At 36.4% G+C, this 27,660-nt stretch overlaps 2 protein-coding genes across 2 annotated transcripts; one reads left to right on the forward strand and one right to left on the reverse strand.

Annotated features, from left to right (window-relative positions):
- Positions 1 to 1,830: 1,830 nt before the first annotated feature.
- LOC111060605 lies at positions 1,831 to 16,835 on the forward strand (the record flags this gene model as incomplete). Its single annotated transcript, XM_039443816.1, is given in 8 exon segments — positions 1,831 to 1,875; positions 4,241 to 4,416; positions 5,436 to 5,680; positions 7,700 to 7,831; positions 12,417 to 12,619; positions 14,091 to 14,302; positions 16,249 to 16,552; positions 16,554 to 16,835. Coding segments are annotated over 8 exon segments (1,452 nt in total), but the record flags the coding sequence as incomplete, so codon positions are not given.
- Positions 16,836 to 22,494: 5,659 nt separating this feature from the next.
- Positions 22,495 to 27,511, reverse strand: LOC120355447. Its single transcript, XM_039443817.1, has 6 exons — positions 26,004 to 27,511; positions 25,138 to 25,340; positions 24,628 to 24,836; positions 24,245 to 24,427; positions 23,397 to 23,927; positions 22,495 to 23,183 (listed from the first exon to the last, which is right to left on the reverse strand). The coding sequence occupies exons 1-6, from the start codon at positions 26,760 to 26,762 to the stop codon at positions 22,495 to 22,497; spliced, it is 2,574 nt and encodes an 857-aa protein (XP_039299751.1). The 5' UTR covers positions 26,763 to 27,511.
- Between the last annotated feature and the right edge of the window lie 149 nt (positions 27,512 to 27,660).

The raw sequence follows: 27,660 nt of genomic DNA on the forward strand, positions 1-27,660 counted from the left end.
AAGAAGAAGACGAAGAAGAAGAAGATAAAGAAGAAGAAGAAGAAAAGAAGAAGAGAAGAAGAAGAAGAAGAAGAAGAAGAAGATAAGAAGAAGAAGAAGAAGAAGAAGAAGATAGGAGAGAAGAAGAAGAAGAAGAAGAAGAAGAAGAAGAAGAAAAAGAAGAAGAGAAGAAGAAGAAGAAGAAGAAAGAAGAAAAGAAGAAGAAGAAGAAGAAGAAGAAGAAGAAGAAGAAGAAAGAAGAAGAGAAGAAGAAGAAGAAGAAGAAAAGAAGAAGAAGAAGAAGAAGTAAACTGGGTTACGCCTTTCAAGATCACCACCTGTCGCCAAACTAATTAAAAACAAAATTACGTAACGCGAATGCAATGGGGACGAATATTACGTAATTTACGGTGAATCTTTGGCCGGCCTTTGTATCTTATCCTATATAAAGAAGTGGGATTCTATAACTCAACACTGGCAGCGTTGGTTGAATGTGGGAAGCTATTATACGATTTACATTGAATTCTGACAATTTCAAGTGGGTTTCAGTATAGCACTTTCTCATGTAATAGACCTATTTTATTTAAGACCTATTATCTCTTTGTTTGGGAATCCTGCAGTTACAATGACTAACCACCACATAACATGTTGGATGATGATATCTGAGAGATGATTAATTCAATTAACAAAAAGAATTCACAATTATTTTTGGTTGAAAGCTTTCGTGATTCCTTCTTCTTAAATATTATAGGTAGATGAAAAGAACATTATTTGGACAAAGCAGTTAGCTCTATTTTTCTATAGCTCTGCAACGTTGCCAAATCGTTCATACGCTAAAATAAATATAATGAATTAAAAGAGATTTCGTGAGAATTATTTTTCAACCATCACACCATATTTTTCTTAGTGAATAGACCATAATATTCTTGATATATTTGATCATTATGAAAAAGTATCAACAATTAATATTATGTGAGACTAGCAGGTAACCCGTGCTCCGCAAGGGTCTAATTAGAGCTTGACAAACTGAAAACTTGACCTACTGAAATCTTTAATAATTGAAAATAGACCTATCACCATCCTCGGTGAATTCAGAATCTTTATGAAAAATTTCAAGTTAATCAGTTGAGTAGTTGAGACGTGATGATGCGTCATTCGTGAATTTCGTATCCCGTACGTGTATAAGCCAGTTCTTTCCTTTATTATAATATAGATTAAGATATTTATTTATTTATTTTTTGATACAATTACAAATCATAAGAATATGATCGGGATAGAACACAGCATAACCCAAAAACTATTCTGTTCCCAAATTTTGATAAATAATATGTCCGAAAAAATAGGTCATGTTCTTACTGATTATACCAAAGACCTTAAAGAGATATAGACCCACAATGCCTATGCCTTCCCAATGATAGCTCTTACTTGAAATTGAAGGCCGCCATTGGGGTATTTTAGCACGAGATATTATATAATAATATTTGTAATACTATAGATCACAAAGGCATTGGTGACATTGGTATGTAATAATCTTATGGGTTTGCCCCCTCAATAGCGGATTTCAATTCCAGTACGACACTAGCGCTGCATGTGGGTCTATGCATCTTTAAGGTCTTTGGATTATACCATATACCGGTATGGCTTGATTCACAGCTATCTACTATAGAAGGGGGTAGATATATATTTGATTCGGTAATAATAGTTTTGTTATATTTTTGTTGCAGATTAACCCTAGACGTTCTGGGAATCTGGATGGTTCTGGTATCCACCCTAGAGAGCGCAGTGGTTGCCCCACCGTGGGCCGATCCGGGCCAAAACCCCTGTGCCACCGAACCAGGGGGTTGGCAACTTCTCTACTGGCCCCCCGATCAGAAATGCTACCGTATTTTCCAAAAGGTGAATCTTCCTTTATGTACTCTATATGAAATGTATTGGAAATAGATATCTGTAGAGTTTTGTGCAAAGTTAAACAAAAATGATTAAACATAGTTACAAGTAGCTAAAGTAGGTTAAACAAGATTGAACGTAAAGTTTAACATAGATGTACAAGATTGAATAAAGTTGGAGTGAAGGAGTGAAACCCTGCGATAGGCCATCATCTGTTGACCAATGAAGGTTGAGCTCAACAGTCATTGGCCGAGACAAGACACGCCCAAATATTCCAAATGTGGTGGTGAGAACAGTTAGAGCTGGATTCCCAAATATCAGTATCAGTGAACATGTCAGGTACAGTGAGAATATAATTCCTATATGTTCTAATGGGACTATTCATACTCGTTCGGCCGTGCTGAGTGGTAATAGTCCCATTAGATCACATGGAAATTATAATTTATTAGATAGTCTGTTGATAGCACCCAAAGCAAACAAGACCACAAACGGACCAAAGAAAGTATTTACTGGCCTAGCCGAGCGAGACAAGAGGTTATAGTCATCAGTAAGAATTCACTTCGCTCGTTCAATGATTCAAAGAGTATATATAGAAGATTTGAAGTTGATTAATGGAAGCGATCGAAAGCAAACGTCCAACAAACAAACCAACTAACACAAAAACAAACGGATAACGACTCGAGGCTTTAGTAATCAGTAAGAATTCACTTCGCTCGTTCAATGATTCAAAGAGTATATAAAGAAGATTTGAATTTGATTAATGGAAGCGATCGAAAACAAACATCAAACAAAAAAACCAACTAACGCAAAAACAAACGGACAACTAATCGAGGCTTTAGTAATCATCTAGAACTGGCTACACTCGTTCAATCAAAGCGTATATTTGATCACTTTTTTGCTATTAAAAAGAACGGCTAGCAGTCAAATTTTCACAATAAATAAATTTATTCACTCACTGTGACGAGAAAGTGATTCAATAATAAGCAGTTTATTTATTTACTAGCCGTCAGGCTCGCTTCGCTCGCCATATCCGTCTACCAGGGGGCTCCGCCCCCTGGACCCCCGACTGATCGTCCAAGAATGAGATCAGCAGGCTCGCTTCGCTCGCCTGCATTTTTATTTGAGCATTTTTATCATATTTGAGCATCCAGTCGGGTCCAGACTAAACGTCTGGCTAAACGGATATGGCGAGCGAAGCGAGCCTGACGGCTAGTATATAATATTCCCAGGATTGAAGTAGTGCCCAATCAATTTTTCCGCGATAAATGCATTTAGATCTTCAACTTGGTGCCAACCTAACAAAGTCAACTCAACTTAATGCCAACCTGACAAAATTATTAATTTAGTTGCCAGTTAACACTGTTTCGAAGAGGTACTCTATCTAGATTATAGTTCTATAGTAACATATGATATGGAAATTTCAATTATAATTAAGAGATTGGGAGAAGAAGAATATACATGCTAAAAGACGAACTTTAAACCCTTAAAAACAACCCTTAGAGTTAAAATATTGCCAAAAGATTTCTTAGTGCGCCTCTAAAGGGCCAACTGAACATACCTACCAAATTTGAACGTTTTTGGTCCGGTAGATTTTTAGTTATGCGAGTGAGTGAGTGAGTGAGTGAGTAGTGAGTGAGTGAGTCGTCAGTCAGTCATTCAGTGATTAGTGCCATTTCGCTTTTATATATAGATTTCATTTACACAACACAAAATCAGAACAATGATTGAGGAGAAAGAACAGAATTAATCCAAAACTATTCTCCCCCAAATTTCGTTAGTTGATGAGCAGATCTGAATAAGGTTATGGTAGCACTTCTTATATATATCACCAAAATTTACCATATAGATATTTATAAACAATAGAAATTTGGAATTTGAGTTAATTATAAGTATAAATAAAAAAATAATAAAACAAAATAAAACTTGTAGCACCCTTTAGTTTAAGTTTAAGTTTTTAAAAAAGTTAGTTAAAAAAGTTTTAGTTTTTTAATAAATAAGGGGTTCTACAAGTTTTATTTTGTTTATTAATTTAAAGCAGCCCATTTCAAGAAGTGTTTTATAAAAAAATAAGTATTACACTACAATATCCATATATGAATTGAAAAATATTGAAAAACTTGAAAAATTTTAAGCTACAAAAACCACAAACACTGTCAGTTCGTGATGGAGAACAACATTGAAGAGTATATTGATGCATTTTGCAGGGATATCCATGTCCTGAAAGCATGGAGTTGACAGCAAGTGTTGAGTGGAGGGAGAAGTGCAGATGTCCAATGAAATTGAATATTAAAGTATAATATTGAAGTAAATAATACTATTAATATCAAAAGAGTAATAATATTGATTTAGAGTGGATATTTAATGTGATTTGCAGGGATATCCTTGTCCAGAAAGCATGGAGCTGACACCTAGTGCGGAGTCAGGAGCAGAATGCAGATGTCCCCCTGGCACCGCTCAGAGTCCTCGGGACGCCATCTGTCATCTGCTCTACTCCAGGGGACCCTGTGCGGAGAACGAGTACTTTGCACCCGTATCTGACACTGTTCTAGGGTACGTTCTGAGAGATTTTGTACTACCCTTACGTTTGATGATACATAATATACCTTTATCTTGGTTCCTTTCATTAGATACTGAGTATCCTAAGCAGCAAAGAATGATCAGCTGTTCGTTTAATCAGGAATGAACCCGTTACAGTGGAACCTTGATAGTGTGTTACTTGACGTGGGAATGATGCGTCATTCGTGAATTTCTAAAGGTGCGTACAGATATACGCGCCGCGAACATGAGCAATTCACTTTTAATCAGCTGATGCCAAGCTTTCTGATGCAGTTTCTGTAAAAATACAGATATAATCAGCTGATTAAAAGTGAATTGCTCATGTTCGCGGCACGTATATCTGTACGCACCTCTATACATGTATAAGCCAATTCTCTCCTTTATTATATTACAGATTGGTTAAGCTGCGTTTACACCAATGTTACAAACAAAATGCTTATTTTTCCGTCCTTTTATCCTATTAGATTGAACGGAACTTGACAAACACATATGCACATCATGTGTATGATAAGTTATGTTCAATCTAATAGAATCTATAAGGACGGAAAAATAAACATTTTGTTAATAACTTTGGTGTAAACGCAGCATATGTAGTTTATTATAATGTTTTCAATGTACAATATTATAATTCAACTATTTTTTTCTTTTCCTTATGCCTCTACTCAGCTCCTTTCTCTCTCATGCCTTCTGTTTCTCTTATGCCTCTAATCCCATGATTATTTTCTTGCATTATTGTTAATCATTGAACACTCAGCATCTGCGCTCAGGTTTTACCCAACATTGCAGGGACTTCCCGTTCAATATATTCATTCATATTTTATCCTATTTGATGGTATTTCATTTTCCATTCTATATTGTATTTTACTTTTCATAACCATTGTCATTGTAATTATGTTTTGGGGAAAATAAAGATTAGATCTAAATTTTATTATACTGTTGTAGAAGTTATCACTTGAATAGTCTGTTTTGTAAACAAGTTCTCATTGATCATAAATCTTGAACAAATGTTACAGGGTGCCCTCAAAACAACGCTGGGGCGTCTGCCTGGAAGCGGAGAAGTGCTCCAACCCAGCACACGTGTTCTGGCCACGTGACAACAAGTGCTACCCGCCCTTCTCACGTGGACCCTGCCCTGACGGCCAGCTAATGGCGGCCACTGGCCCACTGACGGCCAGTAATGGCGGCCACACCAGTCAGCTGGGAGAGTGCCAGTGTGAACGCAGCTCCCGAATGGCTCGATACTTCTGGGATGCCACTGGTACGTAACTAAAAATTTCGGTACTTTTGGGACGCCATTTGAATATATAGTAATTCAAAACTCAAGTTCACATATACTATCAGATGCAATAGAATCAAAAAATCATTCTCTAAATTTTCTAAATTTGACTTGGTGGTTTTGTGTTTTGTTTCAGTTTTGTATAATATGTTTGGACTTTTTAACATTAAAATGCCCTTTATTTCGAAGTGAAAATTGTAAATTTAAAGTATTGTGCTGACTATAACCTTAGTGTCCGGTTTCCCATTAGGGAACTTTGGACTATATACGGCGAGGTGGAACTACCCTTGGGTCTCCCCACCATTCAAAGCCATACAATAATAATAATAATCAATCATACTGCTCAGCAAGATTGAAGATAATGATCTATTAAGTAATAATTCTACATTAGACAATTTATAACTAACAAGAGTAAAGTTCTTCTCTCCCTCTTCTTCTTCGTCTAACTTTTCTCCTTTTAACTGCCTCTCCTTCTTATCTCCTTTTCACTTATTTATGTTCTTCTCTATCTCCTTTTTCTGTCATCTATGTCTTTATTGAGGCAGGTACCCAATTACCGAGGTTCCACTAGATTCAACAGATTTATCATCTATCAATATTCACTTTTTGTGTAGTTGAGAAGTTGATATTGTGGTAATTATTCATATTGAATGAAAAAGACTAAGAAATTGTCAAAAAACCACAGATTTATTGATACTTAGAAACTATACTTAGCAGTATTTCTAAGTATCAATAAATCTGTGGTTTTTTGACAATTTCTTAGTAATTTTCATTCAATATCAATATTCAATTGGCATCAAAGACTTTTTCGAATTTTTGATTTCAGTAACTTAATTATTGTTTTGACATCCATTTATTCAATTCCAATTATTACACTCATATGAAAAGGCAAAACAGGCTAATGCTCAATGACAATATATATATATATATAACCATAGAGAAACGATAGCATAGATATCAGGACAAGAACACCACCATCAACAATTGCTTTACGCCATTGTGTAAAATGGTGTACCTTGGAGGGTTATCTCTTATGATAGAGCCCCACGTTATGAAGCTATTATGTAAAGTGGTAAACCTTTGCAATCCTTTACAGATGATACGATGTTCTTGATATTTATAAGAGCAGTCTCTAAATTCCCTCTTTTGCGAATAAATTCACAAAAAATTAAGGCCGTCCGGCTCGCAAAATTACTGGGTTCAAACCTCAGCTCTAGCTCAGTGGTAGATACATGGATTTTACAAATACAAGTAATCACCATAAGGTTCAATAGTTCTTACCGCTGCTTCTATGAAGTTCTTGAAGAATACCAGTGAGGAAATTGAAAGAATATTTGATGACTGATTAACAGTAACCATGTACCACTAGAGAATGATAAGGACCAACTACAGTTGTTTCTAGCTGATTCTTAAAACGCTCGTCGTGAACACAGGTATTCACCAATTTATCCTTCCAAAATTCCTTAGAACTTACAACGCCAGTTCTTGAAGCTCTCTGGATCCTTATATGATATAACTGGAACCTTATTAATATAATCAGTATCATCAACACCATCAAGAGAACAATCTTCATCATCATCATAGTTAGTGTTTAAACGCGTTTAATTGCGTATATACGTCGACGCGCAATTAAAAAAGGAACATGCCTGTTAAATTTCATGAAAATCTATTACCGCGTTTCGCCGTAAATGCGCAGCATAAATTAGGCGTTTATGTCACAACTTTTACTGTTATTCCAAGCCGATAGTTCACATAGTTCTTTCCTATGCAGCTGTGTGACGCTGGTAGTCTCTCAAATTGTGCCGTTCATACACTATCACCCCAACAAAACAGTAAAAATTGACAAAAATCGACAGTAATCGTTTTGAGATAACAGTAAAAGTTGCGACATAAATTCCCTATACCATGGGATATCTACTTACGCTATTGTTTCCCTATGATATAACTTCGATTTACAATAAACTGTTCTGATTTTGAGTTGATTTGTTGGTGATGTTGTAGGTACATGTCACGAGCACTACACCCCAGGCCCTTGTCAAGAGCATGGCACACTCTTCCTGCCTGGCGGCAAATGTGGATGTCACTCTGGTCTACAGCAATACTATCCTGAGACTAACATGTGCTATCAGTTGGGTATGTATTGCTTTTGTTATTCATTTTTCACTAAAATTTCACATAAACAGGTTAATACACAGAATGTCCCACGAAGACAATAGTTTCTACAAAAAACTTGCAACATACAAGTTCATACTCATTCAAAGCTCATTAAATGGCGAAGTTTTTCCATTATTATAAATATGTTGTTACCCTGATCAAGAACAAACTGTTTGAAATTTGGCTCTGAACTCGACAAATTTACTTTTTCCAATTTTGCAAGGTCAATAAAAGAACATTTTATCTTTACAGATGGAATTAAATAGAGAATGCATTCATTCAAATACTAATTAATATATAATTATTATTTAACGAAAATCCTAAATAAATGCTGTAAATCACCCCGAAGACTTCTGCTACTGCAGACATTGACATCAGGGGCCTGTTTCATAAAAGTTACAAGTCCTGTAATACAGGAGAATCACCATTCCAATTACAGGCTCAATATAGCCGATAAAATCAGCTGTTCTTGTATTACAGGACTTCTAAATTTTTATGAAACAGGCACCAGGGTTAACAGCTAGATGGAAACTCGATGAGAAAACTATCAAAAAATTTATTATTATTTTTTTTTTTGGATAGTAGTTCTCATCGAATTTCCATCTAGCTGTTAACCCTGGGGCCTGTTTCATAAAAATTTAGAAGTCCTGTAATACAGGAACAGCTGATTTTATAGGCTATATTGAGCACGTAATTGGAATGGTGATTCTCCTGTATTACAGGACTTGTAACTTTAATGAAACAGGCCCCTGTAGTCGATGTCTGCAGTAGCAGGAGTCTTCGGGGTGATTTACAGCATTTACTAAGGATTTTCGTTAGATAATAATTAATCATTTTATCTGTTTTGTCTAATGACAAACAATGGAAGCAAATCAATGTTAATCAGGAATGAATCTCACTACGATTATAGTTGAATTTTAATTTAAATTCTGAATCTTTCTCTTCATCAACAGGCACAGTGGGACCTTGCCCCTTGGGTCACCAGTTTGTGATCTTGACTGCAGCCAATAACAGTTAGGGTCCACCGACCTATACCAAGTGTCTTACCAGAAACTAAATCACCAATGTGTCCACACCCTGATCCCACTTTCTGTATGCTAAGAGGTACAGTGGGCCCTTGCCCCTTGGGTCACCAGTTTGTGATCTCGACAGCAGTCAATAACAGTTTGGGTCAACCGACCTGTTCCAAGTGTAATTACAGCAACTAAATCACCAATGTGTCTACACCTTAATCCCACTTTCTGTATGCTAAGAGGTACAGTGGGCCCTTGCCCCTTGGGTCACCAGCTTGTGATCTTGACAGCAGTCAATAACAGTTTGGGTCTACCGACCTGTACCAAGTGTAATTACAGCAAAAATTGACAAAAATCGACAGTAATCGTTTTGAGATAACAGTAAAAGTTGCGACATAAATTCCCTATACCATGGGATATCTACTTACGCTATTGTTTCTCTTGATTTACAATAAACTGTTCTGATTTTGATTTGATTTGTTGGTGATGTTGTAGGTACATGTCACGAGCACTACACCCCAGGCCCTTGTCAAGAGCATGGCACACTCTTCCTGCCAGGCGGAAAATGTGGATGTCACTCTGGTCTACAGCAATACTATCCTGAGACTAACATGTGCTATCAGTTGGGTATGTATTGCTTTTGTTATTCATTTTTCACTAAAATTTCACATAAACAGGTTAATACACAGAATGTCCCACGAAGACAATAGTTTCTACAAAAAACTTGCAACAGACAAGTTCATACTCATTCAAAGCTCATTAAATGGCGAAGTTTTTCCATTATTATAAATATGTTGTTACCCTGATCAAGAACAAACTGTTTGAAATTTGGCTCTGAACTCGACAAATTTACTTTTTCCAATTTTGCAAGGTCATAAAAGAACATTTTATCTTTACAGATGGAATTAAATAGAGAATGCATTCATTCAAATACTAATTAATATATAATTATTATTTAACGAAAATCCTAAATAAATGCTGTAAATCACCCCAAGGACTTCGGCTACTGCAGACATTGACAACAGGGGCCTGTTTCATAAAAGTTACAAGTCCTGTAATACAGGAGAATCACCATTCCAATTACAGGCTCAATATAGCCGATAAAATCAGCTGTTCCTGTATTACAGGACTTCTAAATTTTTATGAAACAGGCACCAGGGTTAACAGCTAGATGGAAACTCGATGAGAAACTACTATCAAAAAATTTATTATTATTTTTTTTTTTGGATAGTATTCTCATCGATTTCCATCTAGCTGTTAACCCTGGGCCTGTTTCATAAATTTAGAAGTCCTGTAATACAGGAACAGCTGATTTTATAGGCTATATTGAGCACGTAATTGGAATGGTGATTCTCCTGTATTACAGGACTTGTAACTTTAATGAAACAGGCCCTGTAGTCGATGTCTGCAGTAGCAGGAGTCTTCGGGGTGAATTACAGCATTTACTAAGGATTTTCGTTGAATAATAATTAAACATTTTATCTGTTTTATCTAATGACAAACAATGGAAGCAAATCAATGTTAATCAGGAATGAATCTCACTACGATTATAGTTGAATTTTAATTTAAATTCTGAATCTTTCTCTTCATCAAAAGGCACAGTGGGACCTTGCCCCTTGGTCACCAGTTTGTGAACTTGACTGCAGCCAATAACAGTTAGGGTCCACCGACCTATACCAAGTGCCTTACCAGAAACTAAATCACCATTGTGTCCACACCCTAATCCCACTTTCTGTATGTTGAGAGGTACAGTGGGCCCTTGCCCCTTGGGTCACCAGTTTGTGATCTCGACAGCAGTCAATAACAGTTTGGGTCAACCGACCTGTTCCAAGTGTAATTACAGCAACTAAATCACCAATGTGTCTACACCTTAATCCCACTTTCTGTATGCTAAGAGGTACAGTGGGCCCTTGCCCCTTGGGTCACCAGCTTGTGATCTCGACAGCAGTCAATAACAGTTTGGGTCTACCGACCTATACCAAGTGTAATTACAGCAACTAAATCACCAATGTGTCCACACCCTAATCCCACTTTCTGTATGCTAAGAGGTACAGTGGGCCCTTGCCCCTTGGGTCACCAGCTTGTGATCTCGACAGCAGTCAATAACAGTTTGGGTCAACCGACCTATACCAAGTGTAATTACAGCAACTAAATAACCAATGTGTCCACACCCTAATCCCACTTTCTGTATGCTAAGAGGTACAGTGGGCCCTTGCCCCTTGGGTCACCAGCTTGTGATCTCGACAGCAGTCAATAACAGTTTGGGTCTACCGACCTAAACCAAGTGTCATTACAGCAACTAAATCACCAATGTGTCCACACCCTAATCCCACACTTTCTGTATGCTAAGAGGTACAGTGGGCCCTTGCCCCTTGGGTCACCAGCTTGTGATCTCGACAGCATCAATAACAGTTTGGGTCTACCGACCTATACCAAGTGATTACAGCAACTAATCACCAATGTGTCCACACCCTAATCCCACTTTCTGTATGTGAGAGGTACAGTGAGCCCATGCCCCTTGGGTCACAGTTTGTGATCTCAACAGCAGTCAATAACACTTTGGGTCTACCGACCTTAAACAAGTGTCATTATGAACTGTATCACCAAGGTGTCCACACCCTAAATCCCACTTTCTGTATGCTAAGAGGTACAGTGGGCCCTTGACCCTTGGGTCACCAGTTTGTGATCTCGACAGCAGTCAATAACAGTTTGGGTCTACCGACCTATACCAAGTGTAATTACAGCAACTAATCACCAATGTGTCCACACCCTAATCCCACTTTCTGTATGTTGAGAGGTACAGTGAGCCCATGCCCCTTGGGTCACCAGTTTGTGATCTCAACAGCAGTCAATAACACTTTGGGTCTACCGACCTTAAACAAGTGTCATTATGAACTGTATCACCAATGTGTCCACACCCTAAATCCCACTTTCTGTATGCTAAGAGGTACAGTGGGCCCTTGCCCCTTGGGTCACCAGCTTGTGATCTCGACAGCAGTCAATAACAGTTTGGGTCTACCGACCTATACCAAGTGTCATTACAGCAACTAAATCACCAATGTGTCCACACCCTAATCCCACTTTCTGTATGTTGAGAGGTACAGTGAGCCCATGCCCCTTGGGTCACCAGTTTGTGATCTCGACAGCAGTCAATAACACTTTGGGTCTACCGACCTTAACCAAGTGTCATTATGAACTGAATCACCAATGTGTCCACACCCTAACCCCACTCTATGTTAACAGCAACTAAATCACCAATGTGTCCACACCCTAACCCCACTCTATGTTAACAGCAACTGAATCACCAATGTGTCCACATCCTAAACTCACTTACTATATTTATGTTGACAGGAACTAACTCGACAATGTAGCCACAACCAAACTCCACTTATTGTATGTTAACAGCAACTAAATCACCAATGTGTCCACACCCTAACCCCACTGTTAACAGCAACTTAATCACCAATGTGTCCACAACCTACCCTAACACCACTCAGCAACTAAATCACCAATGTGTCCACACCCTAATCCCACTTTTTGTATGTCAACAGGTACAGTAGGACCCTGTCCCTTGGGTCACCAGTTTGTGATCTCAACAGCGCATGCAGCAAATAATAGCAGTCTGGGCCAGCCTACCTATGCCAAATGCCGTTGCAAGGAAGGTCACGTCAGGTGGCCTGAGGATGGCATCTGCTATAGACCCTACACAAGGGGACCCTGTCAACCCGGCCAAATGTACAGTGTCAACAACACGGTAATTAACTACAAATATTCATTATATTAGACTTAAGATTCATTCTATCAAGCATAAAGCATAGAGTGAAGATAGCATAAGAAGATATCCCATGGTATAGGTTGTATTAAGTTCCAAATATCATGATAATTTCTGTTAACTCAAGCCGATTACTGTCGACTACTGTCTATTATTACTGTGTTGTTGGGATGATAGTGTAAGAACGGCACAGTATGAGAGACTACCAGCGTCACATATAGCTTCTCGAAAAAGGACTACTAGGACTATCGGCTTGAGTTAACAGTGACATTTGAAACATAAACGCCCTATACCATGCTATCTTTTCGCTCACCATAAATGATACAGTATCAACACAATTTGATACAGTATCATCTCAACTTGATACACAACACCTATATTCCAAATTTCATTATGATTTTTTGTTGATTCAAGCTGATTACTGTCGAATACTGTCTATTATTACAGTTTTGGCTGGGTGGGATGTGACAATCGCTCAGTGAGCCCATGAAACACAGATTGGCACTTTGAGAGACTACCAGCGACACATAGCTTAACGAAAAAAAATTACTAAGGCTAGGCACACACCAGTTAGTCAAGACAAGACAGACAAGACATGATCAGACACAATACTTCACATAGTTGCTTATGAAGACGTGTCCACTGCAATGACTAATCAGTGTGAGTTGCGTCATAAGCAACTATGTGAAGTATTGTGACTGAACGTGTCTGATCATGTCTTGTCTTGTCTTGACTAACTGGTGTGCGCCTGGCCTGAGACTATAGGCTTCAATTAACACTGCAGATTGGAGAAGTTCATGAGAGAGTTCTTTAGCCCAGGTGGCTGGCTCACTATAGTGAGGTCCACGTTATAATGGCAGTGGAGAAAGATGGGAGAAAAACGTTGCAGAACATCTGTCTTGTCAATGCCTTCTATAGACGGTAGCTGATACAGGTTTATTGATGTAACATTAACGGTTCACTCCCGTTTGAAATAATCAATTATATTTTATTAAGCAATTTTTTTAACAAGTTCATAATGAATTTTCAAAATTGAGATGAAACATTTTGTTAATTATAATTTCTACATTGTTAAAAGACGATCCGGCAACAGAGCAAAGCGAAAAAGAGATAGCGTTATCCGCTTTTTTGAATGATAGACAAGGATAGCAATACCATTGCTAATCGAACACTACCATTTTAACGTGGACCTCACTATAGTATGTTTCTATAATATGTTTAAGTTTAATCCTTCACATTTCACATTGTATAAAATAAATAATTTTGTTACCAGAAGTTCAGGGAGAAATATTTATATATTATGAAGATTGATTGATTAATTGCCTTTATTAAGGGCGGAGATAGGACTCCAGGTCCTCTCTGCCACACAACCCTTATATATATTCTATGATTATCTTAGAAGATCTCACATGTTTTTGGCAATACAAATTATGTTTATTCTATTTGTTGACAGAATGACGGCAATGTAACAGTGGGCTGTGTAGAGGTGCCGTGCTCCCCTGGCAAACTGTACTTCCCGGGGGGCAAAGGGTGTCACCGTGTGGGGAGCCAGGGGCCGTGCCCCCCCTCGCAGGTGGTGCTTTTCCAGGAGTCGGTCAAGACATCCATAGAGGGCATATCCTATCGGGGAATGTGTGGATGTCCTACTAATAACTATGACCCTGAGTAAGTATTCAATTTTTAGTATTAATTAGTACCTAATTTTTAGTATCAATCACTTTTAAATTATCTATTTATACACTAGCAGGTAACCCGTGTTCCACAAGGGTCTATTTTATAATTATTATTATAACGAAAATCCCAATTAAATGCTGTGAATCACCCCGAAGAATTCTGCTACTGCAAATATTGACAACAGGGTAAACAGCTAGATGGAAATTCTATGAGCGAATATTTCTATTTGTATTTAATAATTTCAAATAATTTTTTTCCTTTTTAAAGAAATATTCAATATTTCTATTTGTATTTCTATACAAAAATTATTTGTCAGCCCGGGAAAAACAGTCTATTTTATAACTTGACAAACTGAAAACTTGATCTACTGAAATATTGATGTGTTTGAAATAAGTCTAGAACCATCCACGGTCAATTAAGAATCTATAATCAAAATTTCAAGTTAATCAGTCCAGTAGTTCAGACGTGATGATATGCAAAACATGGGGATTCCCAATCTTCGAATTTCCTTTTTAAAGAAATATTCAGCTGTTCCATACTTTTCACCAACTCTGTATATAGTGTAGATATGGAAGAAGAGGATATCTAGATGGAAAGAAAATAAGAAGATAGAAAATGAAACCGTTGAAAACACTATTTTTTTATCTATGACCACTCTCAATCGAAGTTAGCAAAAACACAAAATACTGGAATCATGACAAACTGAAAACTTTACGTAATGAAATCTTGAAAAATTGAGAATAGGCTTATAGCCATCCTCGATTAATTAAGAATCTATACACAAAATTTCAAGTTAATCAGTCCAGTACTTAAGACGTGATTATGCGTCAAACATAATTTTCCTATCCCGTACATGAATATAAGCCAATTCTTTCCTTTATTATAGTATAGACTAGCCGTCAGGCTCGCTTCGCTCGCCATATCCGTCTAGCCAGGGGGCTCCGCCCCCTGGACCCCCAAGGGTGAGGTCAGCAGGCTCGCTCCGCTCGCCTGCATTTTTCATTTGAGCATTTTTATCATATGTTAGGACGATCCAGTTGGGGGTCTAGACTAAACGTCTGGCTAAACGGATATGGCGAGCGAAGCGAGCCTGACGGCTAGTAATCTAATATTCCCAGGATTGAAGTAGCAGTGCAATCAATTTTCCGCGATAAATGCATTTAATCATTAACTTGGTGCAACCTAACAAAGTCAACTCAACTTAATGCCACCTGACAAAATTATTAATTTAGTTGCCAGTTAACAACTGTTTCGAAGAGGTTACTCTATCTAGATTCTATAGTAACATATGGAAATTTCAATTATAATTAAGAGATTGGGAGAAGAAGAATATACATGCTAAAAGACGAACTTTAAACCTTAAAAACAACCCTTAAGTTAAAATATTGCCAAAAGATTTGTTAGTGCGCCTCTAAAGGGCCAACTGACATACCTACCAAATTTGAACGTTTTTTGGTCCGGTTTAGATTTTAGTTATGCGAGTGAGTGAGTGAGGAGTGAGTGAGTCAGTCAGTCAGTCAGTGAGTGAGTGCCATTTCGCTTTTATATATAAGATTAGTTAGAAGCCAGCATAATACCGGGTTTTCAAAAAGAATGACCCAATTTTAAACAGTTATATTTATTTCAAAAATGGTGCACACAAACCATTCTACATCATCATAAACTTGATACTTCTGTGAGTAATTTGATGTAAAATAGGTTTGTGTGCACCATTCTTCAAAATAAATATAACTGTTTAAAATTGGGCAATTCTTTTTGAAACACCCGGTATTTGAACTTTCATGAATAAATAAACCGAATCTGATTAGTTTCTAAACTGAACAAAATGCATTTCATTAACCATAATATATTTCTTAATTGATCAACGTTATTTTGCAATTCTCCAAATTTTCCAGAAGATGGAGCACCAAATAAACCACATTTTTCTCTTTTAACAGATCATTCTACCCATCCTACCGCGCCAACACGAAAAACCCTGACTCAACGCGATGTCCGGCACAGGGACGCAATGCAGACAGCCCCCAGGACCCAACAGGAACAGGCTCTGTTGTGCAGGAAGTGTGCAGGAAACGAGGCACCATCCTGTGGCAGCAGGACAACACCTGTATACAGCTGTACACCCAGGGCCCCTGTGCAGAGGGAGAGTGGGTAGTGCCTGATAGGAGCAAGGGGGGCCAGAGACAGGGCAGAGGGGGCAGGAAGGAGGGCAAATGCGAATGTAGGCCTGGCTTTATGGCTATTGGCTAGTAATACAAGTGACGGCAAAACGGTTTGCCAGCCGCCCACTGTGTATTTGGCTAGTTTTCTAAACAGGCATCAGAGCTATAGTGAACCTGTGGTTACTACTGAAGTGACAATCGTAGATGATGAAGAATAAATAGATAAATAATGGATGGGAATAGATAAAACAGTCGATATGAACAATAATAATGGATAAACAGACAATAGGAAGCGAGAAAGCTTAAAATTAAGAAGGGAAGAAGAAGAGAGACAAGAAGAAGAAAGAGAAGAAGAAAAAGAAAGAGAAGAAGAATAAGAAGAAGAAGACAACAGGATAATATGAAAGATACAGGAGAATAACATGACAAGAACAGAAGGAGAAGATGAGAAGGAGGAGGAGGAAAAGAAGATGAAGACGAAAGGAGGATTAGAAGAAGAAGAAGAAAACGGGAGAAGAAGAAGAAAACGGGAGAAGAAGAAGAAGAAACGGGAGAAGAAGAAGAAGAAGAAGAAGAAGAAGAAGAAGAAGAAGAAGAAGAAGAAGAAGAAGAAGAAGAAGAAGGAGATGACATGAGAAGAGCAAGACCAAGAACAGGAGGATAGGAGGAAGGAGAAGATGAGAAAAAGGAGAACAAGGAAAGGAGAGGAAGAAGAAAAGAAGAACAAAAACAAGAAGAGTTTGAGAAGAGGGAGACGAAAAAGTGGAGGACAAGAAGTGGATGAGGGAGATGAAAATGAAGAAGGGAGAAGAAGAAGATCAAGAAGAGGTGGAGAAGGAGAAGTAGATGAGTGGAAGGAGGAGAAGATGAGTGGAGAATAAGAAGAGGAAGACGAAGAAGAAAAAGAATAAGTAGAAGAGGAGAAGAAGACGTAGGAGATGAGGTGAAGAGAGAGGAGAAGATGTAGAGGAGAAGGAAACGAAGAGAAGAAGGATAAGAAGAGGATAAGGAGAAGGAGAAGAACAGAAGGAGAAGAACAGAAGGAGAAGAAGAAAAAAGGAGAAGAAGGACATGATGAGGAGGGGAAGAAAAAGAGGAGGAGAAGATGAGGAGGAGAGTGAGAAGGAGAAGGCGGAAAGAATGTATAGAAAAAAAGAGAAACAATAAGGAAAAGAGGATGAGGAAGTGCAGTTGGGGAGGGTAAAATAAAAAATAAGGATAAGAAGAAGAAGAAGAAAATAAAATGAGAGTGGAAAAGATGATAGGTGAAGGAGAAATAGAATTAGAATAAAAAAAAGATGGCACATGACGAAGAAGAACATAATGGAGAACAAAATTTTTTCTCTAATAAGTTTGTCCATAATGCTCCTCCACAATGTTATAAGCGAAAAACTGAAGAAGGTACATTGTCCATTCTCCCAATATTTTGAAGCCAAAGCAACTCAAGAAGCTGTGAGCTGTGAGCCAGGCTGCTAGAATTCAGATTGGGAACCCCCGCGCTATCTAGCGGCAGAAGCGTGAACTACGTGGAGCTGAGCGATAACAGCAGTACAGACAGGAAATCAGTCCATCAGTTTTAATGAAATTGTGAATTTACCGTAGCTTTAACGGCAAAATGTACTCACTTTGGAAACCAAACAGATGAAAGAATCAGTAGTCGGTCCAGTTTTTTGTTTATAACTTTTCAACAGTCCATCAGAGCAAATTTAGATGGGAACTGATTTTGTAGACGAGAAAATTCTCTATAGAATCATGTAGGACAACATATTTCAACATAGGAAATAGAGGAGAAAAGAAGCTGGAAAGTGTAATAATGTAGTCAAGTTTTCTGAAAATGTTTCAGACTTTCATTGAGTTGGCCTAATCACAAAATACATTTTTATAATGCAGCTAGTAGTTTACACAAACCGATTTATTGAAAATAACATCATTATTGACTTTGAATATTTCATTACATTCTTAGTCCTAAACTTCCATTATCCTTGCTGTCCTCAAAATATTGTAAACCCATAGTTATCAATACATAACAAAACTACCTGACTATTAGAACATTTACTTTGTCTTTGGTACCTATCTATAAATTAATCTTCTTTTAATTAAAAGCGCCGCCCATTAAATGACGTCATTGTATCTGAAACCAGCCCGGGGTAGTTCACCAAACAACCGCCACTCTAGCGCTAGCGCTAGCTGGCTACTCTGGGTTCACCAACCTTCCACCACGCGCTAACTGGCGCTACAGTAGAGTCAACTCGAGGTCATTGAGCCATCGCCGTATCTAGAAATAGATCCTATGTTGCCACATTGAAGCAGCTGTCGCGGTGTTGCCAAATTTCAGCCTCTGTCTCATCAAAACAGGTTTCTACATTTCTTGCAGGCTGGCCAGTATTTACAACTCCAAGCATACCCAGCTCCATAGTAGATATTATGATGAAGGGGATTGGGGAAGATTATTGAGGGTTTGAGTTAGATTTTATTATACCCCAAACCATCTGACATTATGAAAAAACGAAAAGCATCCCCTATTTTTTGTAAACCGCGAAATCTTGGGGTAGTGTTTTGGAAAATTTTTGTAGTAGAAAGGATGCTGTAAACAGTGGAATGGACTATTCACAATTTTTCTCATTTTTGGGGTTGAAATTTAGGGGTGAAAAATTAAATCCTTTGTTGTTTAGATATCAGAAAAATTCTTTTTGTCATTCAATTCTACTCTTTGACAGGATTTTTCATTTTATGATTAATGGTTAGGGGGTGGTTAACAAAATAAGGGTAGTTTTTTCGGAATTCTCTGTTTGATGCAATTTTTTGGGGAATGGTAGATAGTAGTTAATAGATGAAATTTTTTTTTTCAATGGTTGCTGAGGGTTGAAATCGTTAGGGGTTGACCATTTTTAAAACTTTAAATATCTGAATCTTCGAAAAATTATTTTTTCCATCAAGTGTTTTGTATTTTTTTCATTATTAATTTTTGTAGTAGACAGGATGCTGGAAACAGAGGAATGGACTATTCACGATTTTTCTCATTTTTGGGGTTGAAATTTAGGGGTGAAAAAAATGAAATCCTTTGTTGTTTAGATATCAGAAAAATTCTTTTTGTCATTCAATTCTACTCTTTGAGAGGATTTTTTCATTTTATGATTAATGGTTAGGGGGTGGTTAACAAAATAAGGGTAGTTTTTTCGGAATTCTCTGTTTGAGGCATTTTTTTTTTTTGGAATGGTAGATAGTGGTTAATAGATAAAATTTATAATTTTTTTCAATGGTTGCTGAAGGTTGAAATCGTTAGGGGTTGTCCATTTTTAAAACTTTAAATATCTGAATCTTCGAAAAATTATTTTTTCCATCAAGTGCTCAAAGAGATGAAGAAACGTATTTGATGTTTTGTTCTAAAATCACCCCCTACTTAAAGTTAAGAACTTTATTAACATTAAAAACCACCCCTAAAATGGAGTGTTTTTTAAAAATAATTTTCTATTTTATAAGTTGAACTTGGAAATTTTTGGTGAGCTTGAACTTTTCAAGCATAACAAGATGATGAAGCATAGAAGAAAAATTCAAGTATTGCATGATTATAAATTCAAAATGTAATGATATTTCTAGTATTTACTGTATATCTTGTGAATTCCACTTCCATAATAACTAGAAATTTCACAGTTTGCATAAGTATTTTATTTTAGTACATTGTAGGTTTATAGGAATATTAACATAGAAAAATATATTATAATACATATCATATTCATGCTTAAAGTGAGAAACACATGAAATTTTAAATGTTAAATACAATTACCAAAAACTGAATATTATCGAAATGTGTTTGAAGGTTTATAGATTGCTTTTCGCTTTTAATTTACAAGGTTAATTTGAGTGGTATCCAACTATTTCAGTCAATAACGTTTTGATTGAATGAATGAACAATTACGTAGAAATTGAATAGAATTATAATATAATAAAAACACTCCAATATGAAGTTAAAATTCAGTCTGTCAACTCTCAGATTAAACTATATAGGAATTGATAAAAAATAAACAAATTTCAAAACAAAAAAATCAACTAATAACATAAAAATACTGCAGTAAAATAGCAAGATGTCAATATATTTGGTGCTTTCACTGTCATTTTATAATTGCCCACGCTTTCTCCCATTTTCACTGAGATTAAATCATATTTATCACAGATATATAATGATATTTTTTCACATTATATCAACACTGGAATCAAGCAATTCAACTGTTCATATAACAAGTATTATATTATGCAAATAAGAACACGTTACAATAAGAGCTGATTAAATGGAATAAATAAATAATAATAATAATACTGTTTAGTTTTCGGGAACTGCATTATCTGTGTTCGAGGGAGAACAAAAAAATTGTACAGGTCATTTAGATGAGAGTTCTGGAATGTCAACAGAACCAGCCTTGAGACAGCTCGTCGTCCCCCCCACCACCATTGCAGTCTGTTTGCACAGAATAAAAAATCGAAAACGGCTCTGACGATTTCCTTCAAATTTATACGATGGATAGCTATTTATAAGCCCTATCAACTGACATGTGTCTCATTTCTGGTAAAATTGCAGGAGTTCCGTAATTCTTGAGAAAAATGGCAGCTAATAACTAAAGAAACATGTTTTTCACGATTTTCTCAAAAATGACTTGACCGATTTTTTTAAAATTCATACCCTGTATTATCAGCTCTATCAACTGGCATGAGTATTTTTTCTGGGAAAATAATGGGGGGTCCACCCCATCTTTGAGAAATTGACATTGTAACCTCATTCTCGTGCATGAGGTAGGTAGGTAGAGCAGTTTATAAAAAGAACACAGTCGAGATATTTCATCTGTAGAACAGCTGTTTTGACGACTTTTAAAATCATCGAATTTCACAATTTACACAAAGGAAAAAGTACTCTAAAAACAATAATAATTATATAGTAGTTCATCAATAGCTGGGATCAACAAAAAAAATACAGAACGATTGAAAAATTCAGCAACTGCAAGCCACATGATTGTATAATAGTAAAAATGACAACCTCGCCTCGAATAATCCAAGCAGTGTTTCATTACAGCCTTATTTCTAGAGGCAATCAGCTGCTCACGTTTGAAATAATTCAGTCAAATATCTCGTAAATTGCCAGCTTTTAGCATACAATTTGGTACACAATGCATATCATGCAGCCGCTCTCCGAACTTTAAAAGTCCTTGGAGACCAAAATACGATCTTCCGACTACTTTTGACAATTGAAAAAATAATTTCAATTATTTCTGAAAAACTTTCGCGCTTTCACCACCCATTTATCTTTTGAAACAAAAGAGGTTTCCAGCATGTCGAAAATTTCATGTTTTCTGCTTGAAATGTCTCGACATTGACGAACATAATTAGTAATTAAAAAACTAGTAGTTCTGCGAACAGTAGACCTCGCTCATAAATACAACTTTCAATCTATAATGAAAAGGGCCAGTACAATAAGTACAGAATATTTTGAAGATTTAGTCATGTCATCTATTATTTTCTTCATTGAAAGTGCTAGAGCCACTGGACTTATCAAGGAGGTACCTTTATAATTATCAAATACATAGGTACAAATTTTACCTTTTAAATGAAAAAGACTAAGAAATTGTCAAAAAACCAGATTCATTGATACTTAGAAAGACCGGTTTCGTTCTTTATCAAAGTTTATCAGAGATTGACAATGGTGCAATCACCGAAACCGGTTTTTCTAAGTATCAATAAATATGTGTTTTTTTTGACAATTTCTTAGTCTTTTTCATTCAATATGAATAATTACCACAATATCAACTTCTCAACTACACAAAAAGAAAAACAAAATTAATCTTTACACCTTTACATACTAATTTTTTTCTACAACTGCAGTATTGGACTCCAATACAATAAATATTTTTAAAAAATGATTTATCAAATTAATTTGATAAATCAATTTTATAATTATGATAAGATGATTCAATTTAATTATTCTATCTAATCATAATAATTCATTTATTAGTCGAAACTTTTTCATCATTTAATCCCTCATTTTTGTTTTTTCGCTTGAGCCAGCAAAATGTATTCCGGTTCACGAATTGGCAAACTTCTTCGCTGTCTTGGATCGATGAGTTCGGGAAGTAAACATTTCATATAAAATGTTTCTAGTTTTTCTTTCATGTTCTCTTTCCAAAACTCATCATCCCGTTCAATCTCAAAAGTTTTGAGGCCTTTTGGAGTCCAAATGACAAGAATACAGTACTTTCTTCTTGTTATATGTAGCTGCCCTTGTATTTGATAAAAATAAGAATGACTTGATTTAATTTGGTAACTTTCATTGCTTTTGCTCTTTTTGAACATTTTACCAACCAAGCCAATCTTATTTTCAATAACTTCATCAGGCGTGATATCTTCCCCACTTGACGGACACTTCACCTCCACAATGCCATCATTCCCAATGAGGCCGTCAGGAGAGGCTCCCAAGAATGGCATTTGCTCATCAATAAAAAAACCGCAAGGCTGGACTGTGACTCCAAGTAATGGCTCAAGTTGGCGTATAGCATCTCCCTCATTTGCTCTTCCATAGTTTATGGAATGCGAGTTGAGAGATGTATACAGAAGCTTCTTCACCACTGGAGCACAGTTCGAGTCTGGCTTCCGGTTGCACACCAGCCCAAAGTTGGATGCCGTTAGTCGAGTCCTTCTCTCTTCGAACCATTCCTGACTGTTGCTTTGACCTTGAATGGAGGAAACAATAATTTGCTTTGAACTTTGAAGAGGCACAAAATAATTACTTATAGTGAATGCAGGCTACTATATTTACAGAACCAATTATAATAATTGATAGCATTTGTTATTGAATTGAAATCAGAGCTTGTTTTTTTATGTCTATTCCTTGAATCTATTATCTCGAAATGTGCATAAATTAAGTAAATGGAATTAACTCTCACCTCTTGTATTTTGTTCAATTTCTTGAATTTCTTGCATTGTCTTCTGAAGAGTCTGCATGTGCTCCTGTAGTTTTCTCTGGTACACATCATCCTCCATATCGGGTTTTTTCGCCATGGGTCCATAATTGCTATCACCCACTTTGGACGTGAAATTCAAACAACGTCTGATTCGGGGCTTCATTCTATTCCTCTCTGCCCTTTTCGCTAAGCTTGCCATATGTCTGGCCTCAAATTGTTTGGCGTAAAGGCCAGGGCTGCTTTTGTACATGGTTTTATGGAGCTTATAGAACGGCTGGTTGGTGTTGTGGCTGACCACAGCAGCAGCGCATCTCATCCTGTATGAGCCTTTTTGGATGTAATTGATTCTTTTTCCTCCCGTAAATCTCGCCACAACTGCGTTGTAGTGTTCGACCATGTTGCTATCAACGTCGTAAATGAGGTGGCTGCTATGGTCAGCTAGAACATTGACAGCTTCCATGATTTTATATAACACTCCACTTGCTTTCATCTCTGGAATATAATTAGTTTCATCTGTAACAAATTTTAACATTTTTATAATAACTCAATATAATCTCTATTTAGCCATTTATATGTACCATATAAATAACTCTTAATATTCATCCATTCTTAGACATATTTATTTAAGAAAGTACAATTCACTTTTCTTCAATGTTCGAAAAAGTATTGATAACCAAGGTTATGATTAATGTTAGTTTAGATGAAACTAAGATGAACTAAGTTTCAGATGAAGTCCTACTATTATGAGTAGGTACGGTAATAATAATAGGACAATATAAAAACTTTTTTGAAATGTAATCTATTGCTATATAAAAAATGAGTATGCTTACTTTCTTTTGGACCGTTGCAAAAATATCCTCGACTTTTGCAGTGAAGATGCTCACCAAAGACATGACTGGGTCCGTTCACTATGTCTAGCCTTAGTTTTTCAGCCTTTTCATTTATTTCTCCTTCTTCAACTTTTCTATGTTGGATAGCTTTTGTGACTGCTGTCCGCAGCCTCATAATGCGACCTGCCAAAAATAAGTTTATCAATTTACTTATCTTAGTCATATTTTTATAAAAATAGTTGTTGATGTCTATTTCATAAGAATTCTTGATTGAAAAATCTAAAATAAATAAAAATACCTTGATTATTTAACATATTTGAACATTCAAAATGTTCTATAAAAAGGGGGGTTTATTAGAAACTATCAATGCTTAACAAACTTACCTCCTAGTACCCTACGCATTTTCAAATGTAGTCCTCTATCCTCTTTGGACAGATCCTTATGCAAACTGGTGGTAACAACATCCTTCAACTTGTTACAATAGTTGCGCAGCATGTGGTTGCGGCACTCAATTTTCTTTACCGTCAGATTTTGGTAAGGTCTAGCTTCAAGAATGCTATTGTAGACACTGCTGTCTCCATCAGCAATCATTCTGAAAACGTTTTTTAATTGCGTTAAATTTATAATTTCATCTCAATATTGAATAAAACAATTTATAAAATATATACATAGGTTATAACAATTTATACATAGGTTTTATATCAAGTCTATAAGGACTGAGGCTGTTTGAAAACCAATTATATACAGTTATGGTACCTAGTCACTAACCTCAGCGCACTGCATTATTCAAGTTGGGATTGATGTTTTCAATTGATATGATTAATAATTGTAAGATAGTAGATATTCTAGGGTTCTTATTCATTATAAAATTTTATTTACATTATTATTATTACCTTGCATATTGCACATTGTACATTTCTTCACTTGCCAAGAAGCCTTCTACGATGGTAGCAGCTTCCATGCTAGATGAGCTACCATTCCAGTTCTTGAAGCACGTGTGATGTGTGTCTCCAGGCTTGCGTGTACAGGTTACACAATATTTATTTTTCACGCCAAAGTACAGAACCTGTCTTGTGTGGTATCCAACTATCGCTGCCTGAAATAAATAATATTTATGATAATAAATCCGAAATGCAAATCATAATATTTCAAACATTTTACGGATTTCAACAGAAATATTTGAATGTTTTCAAACACGTAGAATTTCCATTTTCACATCTAATATAATTATCCTTTTATGTGAGATGAATATATTATTTGATATTTACTAGAAATTCATTTTACTCCTACCCTGCTCTATATTTCTGTATTAGGCTAGGCGCACACCAGTTAGTCAAGACAATACTAGTCACGTTTAGTCACAATACTTCACATAGTTGCTTATGAAGACATGTCTAATTGCAATGACTAATCAGTGTGAGTTGTATCATAAGCAACAATGTGAAGTATTGTGACTAAACGTGTCTAGTCTTGTCTTGACTAACCGGTGTACGCCCAGCCTTATGGAATATGTTGATGGGGACAGATATTTTAAATCTACTCAATAACTATTGTTAGGTCATTAGATGAAAAATCATGATACAATTACTAAAAATATCAACTTCACCCATACCAATAATTATTAAAAGTAATGCTTGGTTTCACTAATATAATGATAGCTATTAGTCCCCCAAAAAATATTGTCTAGAGACACCTATGAACTATTTTGATTAGCCTATTATTTTACAAGCTATATAAGTTTATTAGTATTGAAACTTACCATTCCAGATAGGGAGTTATAGTTCCTCCTGTATGATCTCTTGGCCCAGCTTCCGTCAGCAACAACAGTCAACAACGGCACTCCTTCATTGTTTACGTCACCTCGCTCTTTAGCTAATCGAATTTCTTCTTCAGCAGCCTTCCTCATTTCTTCAATTGCTGTTTCCTCCCAACCTTTAGAAATGAGAGCTTCATGTTTCTCGTATGTTTTTTTATTCATGGCGTGAATATTCATCGAAGAGAGTAATCTCTGCAAGGCGAGAAATCCTCCACCATTGGTGATGGAACCAGCAACGGCTGCAGAGTTTATGTCCATAGATGTTTCCTGAGGTTCAGGTTCAGTCCATATTGTTTTTACCATATGGCACATGTTGCAAGTGAACGTTAGCCCACTTTTCAACCCTCTTTTTATTTCACTAGTCAATTTCATGTTGACAAATGAACAGCCGAATTGAGGCGCATGCCCGCTCAATTCGACAAATTGTTCAATCAGGAAAGCAATGTCTACTATTCTGCGACCACTAATTTTAAAGTCGGTAGAAAGAGATGTAGGCTTAGAATTCTCAATCATGAGATTTGGTACATTTTGGAACATAATATCATCTTCTTCCCCACAGCTCATTACCTCAACATCATCAATATTTCTTTTTTTGCTTGCATCTTCCGTAATGCCTACCTCTTTCTGCTTTCTCCACTCACGCAACCTTTCACCACCCTTATTTTTAGGCTTTTTACGTAACAGGCGTTTTTTGTTCCCCATTATTATAAACTGCACTTAAATTCAAAAAAATAAGAACACACTGCTGAACAATAAAACTAAACTAAGTTTAAACACTGAAGATTCAACAAAGACAAACTATGGGTAATTCAACAAATAGATAAACAAAACAGCTTCAACTTCCTATAATTTTCTTCCAATTGAACAACTATTATTGTAAGGAACTGTAAATCACTTCACTCGTGGACGCAGCAGAAGACTAGAGTGAACAACCAAACATAACCCACAAGAAATATTCAGATTTGACATTATGTGAAATTTGAGTTCCCTCCAAAATGAGAGTGAGCAAGCGACCGAGCGTGCTACTATCTTACGGCAGTCTGCTGAACTACTACGACAAACCAACCGTCACAATCAGTGGTCCTTTCAGACAAGTCATGCATTACTTTTGGAATCTCTCACGTCTACAGTTTACATCGGATCTTGTTGAAAAAAATTGCATTGGATAAAGAATTTAATTGAGCAAGGCATGTGTTTTTTCAAATTTCAAATATTCCTTCCAAAACCCTAGAAAAAAATTTTAAACTCTGAAAAGTTTATTTTTGATTTAATTATAGGAAGTAGTTTTAAAATAAAAAAGTAACAAATACATGCTTTGAAGAATTTTATTCTGTTTCCAATGATGTATAATACGTAAATTTCCGTCCATAAATAACGACGCTAAACGTTCCAAAAGATAACATTGATCTTATGGGACATTCAATCCAATATGGCGGTAGATGACCCGCACTCTTAAGAGCTGATTCTCACCTTGAATTTACCAATTTACCAATATTGATAAACGGTGAATCGGATATTGCAATCTACGGGTTATATTACACCAAGAAAAATAAATATTGTAAACGTTTCTAAGCCAATTTATTTTAGCAGTCCCCTTTTT

This window comes from Nilaparvata lugens, unplaced genomic scaffold, assembly GCF_014356525.2.
Source record: "Nilaparvata lugens isolate BPH unplaced genomic scaffold, ASM1435652v1 scaffold1639, whole genome shotgun sequence".
NCBI classification, from domain to species: domain Eukaryota; kingdom Metazoa; phylum Arthropoda; class Insecta; order Hemiptera; family Delphacidae; genus Nilaparvata; species Nilaparvata lugens.

Bases quoted from the DNA above. Each gene is read 5' to 3' on its own strand.
- LOC120355447 (XM_039443817.1), bottom strand. From the start codon at position 26,762: ATGGGGAACAAAAAACGCCTGTTACGTAAAAAGCCTAAAAATAAGGGT. The intron at 25,341-26,003 runs GTAAGTTTCAAT...TATTTATTTCAG, and splicing joins ATAACTCCCTATCTGGAATG to GCAGCGATAGTTGGATACCA. The intron at 24,428-24,627 runs GTAAGTTTGTTA...TATTTTTGGCAG, and splicing joins AATGCGTAGGGTACTAGGAG to GTCGCATTATGAGGCTGCGG.